This window comes from Eschscholzia californica, unplaced genomic scaffold (assembly GCF_041429995.1).
Source record: "Eschscholzia californica isolate CP2 unplaced genomic scaffold, dmEscCali1.0.p SCAF_5, whole genome shotgun sequence".
NCBI lineage: Eukaryota > Viridiplantae > Streptophyta > Magnoliopsida > Ranunculales > Papaveraceae > Eschscholzia > Eschscholzia californica.
Genome location: NW_028238472.1, coordinates 52,131,926 through 52,137,521, shown reverse-complemented (window position 1 = coordinate 52,137,521; position 5,596 = coordinate 52,131,926). Strand labels below are relative to the sequence as shown.

The 5,596-nt window shown below is 36.2% G+C and overlaps 1 protein-coding gene across 1 annotated transcript; it reads right to left on the bottom strand.

Annotated features, from left to right (window-relative positions):
• Positions 1–595: 595 nt before the first annotated feature.
• Positions 596–4,506, bottom strand: LOC147540441 (putative mediator of RNA polymerase II transcription subunit 26b). Its single transcript, XM_086640549.1, has 10 exons — positions 4,141–4,506; positions 3,169–3,737; positions 2,836–2,904; positions 2,528–2,610; positions 2,198–2,250; positions 1,975–2,102; positions 1,839–1,866; positions 1,427–1,746; positions 1,257–1,338; positions 596–1,150 (listed from the first exon to the last, which is right to left on the bottom strand). The coding sequence occupies exons 2-10, from the start codon at positions 3,607–3,609 to the stop codon at positions 1,026–1,028; spliced, it is 1,329 nt and encodes a 442-aa protein (XP_086496675.1). The 5' UTR covers positions 3,610–3,737; positions 4,141–4,506; the 3' UTR covers positions 596–1,025.
• Positions 4,507–5,596: the final 1,090 nt, after the last annotated feature.

Genomic DNA, 5,596 nt, shown 5'->3' with positions numbered 1-5,596 from the left:
AAGAGAGTTGAATAAAAGTGGGTTGGGGGGTTGGTTGGTTATTGGTTTAAGTGGGACCTACTTTTCCCTCCTCTTCTAATCCTATCCACCACCCCAATTCTCCCACATGGTCAAAAACTGCGTGCCATTAACGCCGGCCTTCCTCTCTCTTTCTCTCAATTTTGACTAATAAATCTCTTAACCTAAATTTAACAAGTGATTTAGCTTTTAGACCTCTAATTAGTTGTCATCTCCAAGATAGTACCTCTATGAATGTATGCATTCTACCTTCTACGGTTCTACCAAGTACAAGCTAAATCATCCATCCACAATGTTAGGATATCTGTGTACTTGATCGTTATGATAATATACGACAGGAGGAGAAAGACATGCTTGAAGGTAATATGGTCGTTTCCTACCCTTTTCTCTTGTTCCTTATTATCATACAGTCAAGTAAGCGAACAACTTATCTTTATTCATCACTAATTGTTAATTGACCGTCCCAAAAGTAGGGCGGGCAGGAGAGGAGAGATAGCCTTGAGGGTAAAATAGTCATTTCTACGTCTTTCTTTATTATCATACAGTCAAGTAGGAGAGTGAGAGAATAACAAGGAAATTTACTCATGAAATTTATTTATATTTACCATAGTAGAAGTAATCAAGTTCTTCATATAGAATGATCCATAAAAAGGATTAACATCTCTAAAAATCAATCACTGTCTTTTGCACCTAAATTATGACATAAATGATATGCAGAACGAAGATGTGAGGTTGGTTTCTCTATATCTATCGATTTCAGTACCATCTGAAATATTTCATCTTGGGTAACCTAGATACCTATCGGAGAATGTTGTTGAACGACCGAGATCAAAACGAACTCATAAGTTATATCTATCAACAGTTCCGTAGAAGAATCGCTTGTTGATAAAGTTGATCGAAATTCAATTGTCAAAAGTCGAAGGTTTCCGTTAAAGGGGTTCCATAAATGGAAGAACACAAGGGATTAGCTTCACCTTGGGGTGGAGGCAGGACCATAAGCAGAGGACCTAGCGCCGTCCATTAGACCAGTTTCGGTTATGTGCTCCGTTTCTAAAATGCGGATTTCTGTGAGTATTCCCTTGCTTAGGAAGATCATGCAACTCCATTACCTGTATTGTCCTTTGCTTCTTTGCTGCATTGAAAAGCACACGATTTTAAAAACGGAGATCAATTGAAGAGTCGATCGAGTTTCGTTTCATAAGAGATTGGAAGAACAAAAAATCCGTTATTTAACGAACCGTTTTCAGCTTGTAGGTATCCCTCTTGTAGTTTCCTTTTCGCAGCCTCTAGTTTTAGTCGAACTGAGGTTTCGTCTGAACGCTTCATAATATATATAAATTCAAAGATCAGATGAATTCAAATAGATTTTAAAATCCAAACCGATACAAAATTCATCTTTAACACTTACATCTTGCGGGCCAGATACGTGCCTCCTCTGATCGGCAACATTGTCCAACTTCATTCCACTATTAACTTTCTGAACAGATGAATGATTTGAAAATCTTGTTAGCCCTGAATTGGTGTTGGTTATCTCAGTTTTTTCGACTACGGTTTCTTGCTTCCTCGTCGGAGGGCTTCTGTTCTCATTCTTTATCACATTTTCTCTTTGCTGAGGTCGTGATTGAGGATGTGGCTTCCTCGTAGGAACATTGTGGTTTCCTGGTACATGTTTTCTTCCGCTTTCATGGTTATTGTTGTTCTTACTGAACTCCCCAATGTTTCGAGGATCTGTAGGAAAATGATAGTAAGAACGACGAGTACTCAGAAATAGAGTAAACAAGAAAGATATTGAACCCAGAAATAAAATGAACCCAACTTACTTCCATCATCATCCATGCCATCAAAGAACTTCGCGACGTTCAAATCGAAAAGACAAATAAGAGATTTAGCATGCTTAAGTCATTTAAATCGAAAATATAATTTCTTCATTAAAAGATCAAGAAAATTTTCCGGTACCTGAGCAAGCTCCATTTCCGTAGGAGGGGCGGTCAAGAAAGCTCCTTCGTCAAGAGGTGGTGAAGGAAGGCCTTCTTCTTCTTCTTCAACACCAGATTGTTTCATGGAGTCCGGTGAACCGTCTGACTCTGCACATTTTTTGGTTAAATACTTCCATCAAATTTTACGACGGGTAGAAAGTATAACGGATACATATGAGTGAGAGTCAGAGACAGATCGCTACCTTTAATAGCAGCTGTAGTAGAAACCCACTCGTCTACTAAAATCTTCCACCCACTGTAGTTCACAATAACAAGTTAGAATACTATAGAATTGTTCGACAATGTCTTTCCTGAACGACATATGCACGAAGACGGACATAATCCTTACCCTAAACATAATAAAAAAGATAGCGAAAGAAGTACACCACTAGCTTGGGCGTCGATAGATTTCATGGTAAGTGTTAATCAACAAACATGGGAAAACTTGGAACGAAAATTTTCCTGAACACTAAATGTAGTTTGACTCTCGATTAAAAGAGACAAATCAAATAGTATTATGACAGATTTCGTACTCAATGAGTGTCCGAACAAGGTGTCGGATATTCTTTGATCCATGCTTTCGAATTCGGTTAACGGCCTTTCCAATTTCCGTTGCCTGAAGGAAAAAAGAAAGTATCCGTAAGAAGTCCACAAGCTAGTACAAGATAAGTTCCATTAAGAGATCGCATTTCATTATGACTAAAGATTAAGATGGATAATATTTGATTGAGTCGAAATAAATAGCATGATATTCGTATCATTTTAACATAAACTTGAAAATCACGAAACCAAACGATTTTAACTCTAAGATTCTACATTCGTTAAGATATATTTTACGAACCTGCAACGTCTCCATCGAAAGTTCCATCAATTGAAGTCTCCTTAACGATTCAAACAACATGCCATCAGACTGATCACAAATTAGCAATCAAATACCTTAAATTAGAAACGAAAAATCGAAAACAACCCCAAAAGCAACAAGAAACTCAACATGATTATTTCATTATCAACTAATAACATCAAATTTTGTAACAAATCAATTATGGCTAACAAAACTAGTCCTTTAAGTTCCACATTTCCTAATTACCCTAATCTACAAACATCTTCAATACAATATAAAGATAATAGATGAACAATTTGAACAAACCCCTAATTTAACAATTAAGAAACAAACCTCATCTTGAAAATTCAACAAAACTTCTTTAATCCTTAGAACTTCACCAACAATTTCAGTTTCTTCTTCAATCACACCAGTTAAGAATTCAGCTTCATCATCATAATTACTAACTTGGGTATTCAATTTCATCTCCCCATCATCATCATGATCATCACTACTACTATTACCTTTACTTCCATTACCAGTGAGATTACTCTTCAAACCCTCATCTTCTTCATCTTCCTCTGCTACTTTTGATTCAACATTATCACAACCTCTACATCTAGTTAATCTACAAGTAAAGAGCAATTCAGCGATTTTGCCTCTTCGATTCCTAAATTCCTCAGGGAAATCTGAAGAAGCTACTAAAATTGCATTCTCAATCACATCAAATATATCAGAATTAGAACTTCTAAAGTAATTTCTCCAATAATCTATGTCTCTAGAATTAGTACCCATAATTACAAAACCTAGATCAGATTTCAATTATTTAAAGTCCAAATACTTCTTCTTCTTGTTCTTCCTCAAAAACCCAGAAATGAATTCTCAATCATTGAATCAGTCTTGCCCTGAATCCAACAAATATACTGCAAAAAAAAAATCAAGAACAAAAATTAAGATTTCTATCAGATGTCGGTTAAAAATTGCAACTTTAAGCGAATTTGATCAGAAATCAGAATAATCTGAGATTAGTAATACAATCTAAAGTAAAGGGTATTATAAAAATCAAGTAAACTAATTTTGTAAGCAAAATAACAAATTGGGTATCTCTGTCATAGTCTGAACCAAAAATTAGGTCATTATATTTCGATTAAAATAGATAAAGAATCAAAAAATGGGTTTTTTTGAAGCTAAGTTGGGGAAAAACAGGGGTAGGTAATCTCACTGGTTTGCCCTAATTTGAGAAAATGGGTACGCAAGTAATGAATCAAAAATGGATTGAAAAAGATGGATTAGCATAAAAAGATGAAAACTTGTAAATGGGATTACCCTTAAAGATCAATCAATCACACTGGGTTTTGTTTTAAACCGCTTATTGTGATTTTCTATCTTTTGATCTTCAATCTTTTTTTTTTTTTTTTTATTTACTTTGTTTTCAACTTTCAATTGAATGGGTATTGAAGAAAGATAGAGAAGACAGAGAGAGAGAGAGAGAGAGAGAGAGAGAGAGAGAGAGAGAGAGAGAGAGAGAGAGAGAGAATGAAGAGACTTGTTTTGGGATTCGATGATCTGATGAGATGAAAAAGAATCAAACAGATTTTGTTTGTTCTCTCTGTTGAAAAATGTTATTTTCCATTCGCTACCTATAACTTTCCATATTTGTTGTTTTCTGTTATTTCTTTCTTTAATTGCACTTCTCTCCGCATATTTCCTAAAATTTTATTCAACACCCTGCCGCCCGCTTAGGGAAATAAAAAAAAGCAGCTGACTTGGGGAAATAAGAAAATTATCCAGGGAAAAAAGTGAAACCCCAAACTACATAAACCAAACAAACCCTTAAAGTCACCGGAAGTAAGTCACGGGTCGGAGTTAGCCGGCGAATTCGTTCTCTATCCTGTATATCTCTTTCTTCTCTATCTCTCTCTCTCGCTATCTCTCTTCTCTCACTCTTTCCCGCGAAGGGTTTGCTCTCTTCTCTCATTCTTTCCGACGAACGGGAGGAACCCCTTCGCCGGAGTCTGGTTTGGTTTCCAGACGAAATTTGGTTTCGTCTGGAAACCAAGACTCTTCCCCTTCGCTCGAGATATAAAGAGAGGGAGACCAGAGAGAGAAAGAGGGGAGAAGAGAGAGAGAGAAGATGAGAGTTGCCGGAGATGACGAAAATGTGTTCGGGATTTGTTGTGGAGGTCGTCGAAATTTATGGTAGAAATCGCCAGTGTTCATGGTAAAATTGGGAGAGGAATAAGTTAAAAATGTAAGGTTTTAAGTGTTTGGAGTAAACAAAAGATTTTAAATTTTTTTTATTTCCGCCTAAAACTTTGTACCCCGAATAATTTCTTTATTTCCCCAAATCACTCGCCCGAAAAAAGGTCGGCGTTTTGGGGAAATAAGAATATTTTTCAGGGTAGAAAATAATTAAAAAAAAAAAAAAAAGATGTGATTTTTAATGATTTTTCAGGGTACAAAGTTTTAAAGGTGAACAAGTCATCTTCTTTTTCCTCATATCTTAACACCCACTCCGGTTACCACCACCAACTCCCGTCACCACCTTAACTCTAGCAACAACCGTTTTTACTTTTTCTTCTTATCTTCTTCCAATAAAATTACAACCTCTATTTATCTTTCTTCTCTCTAATCCTCCATCTTCTCTCTACTTCTCCATTTTCTTTCTCTTTATTTAATCCGGAAAGCCGATCTGATTTGAAGAAATCCCCATACCAGATCCGCCTAGTGGTTTGGAGTTCTCCCACATTTGACTAGTTGAGGATTCCCCCAATGATGATGA

What these genes read in the sequence shown, in the direction of transcription:
- LOC147540441 (XM_086640549.1), bottom strand. Translation starts at nt 3,609, where the DNA reads ATGGGTACTAATTCTAGAGACATAGATTATTGGAGAAATTACTTTAGA. An exon ending in TGTTGAATTTTCAAGATGAG is followed by an intron (nt 2,905 to 3,168) that starts GTTTGTTTCTTA and finishes ATTTGTGATCAG; the next exon opens with TCTGATGGCATGTTGTTTGA. An exon ending in ACGTATCTGGCCCGCAAGAT is followed by an intron (nt 1,339 to 1,426) that starts GTAAGTGTTAAA and finishes TATATTATGAAG; the next exon opens with CGTTCAGACGAAACCTCAGT.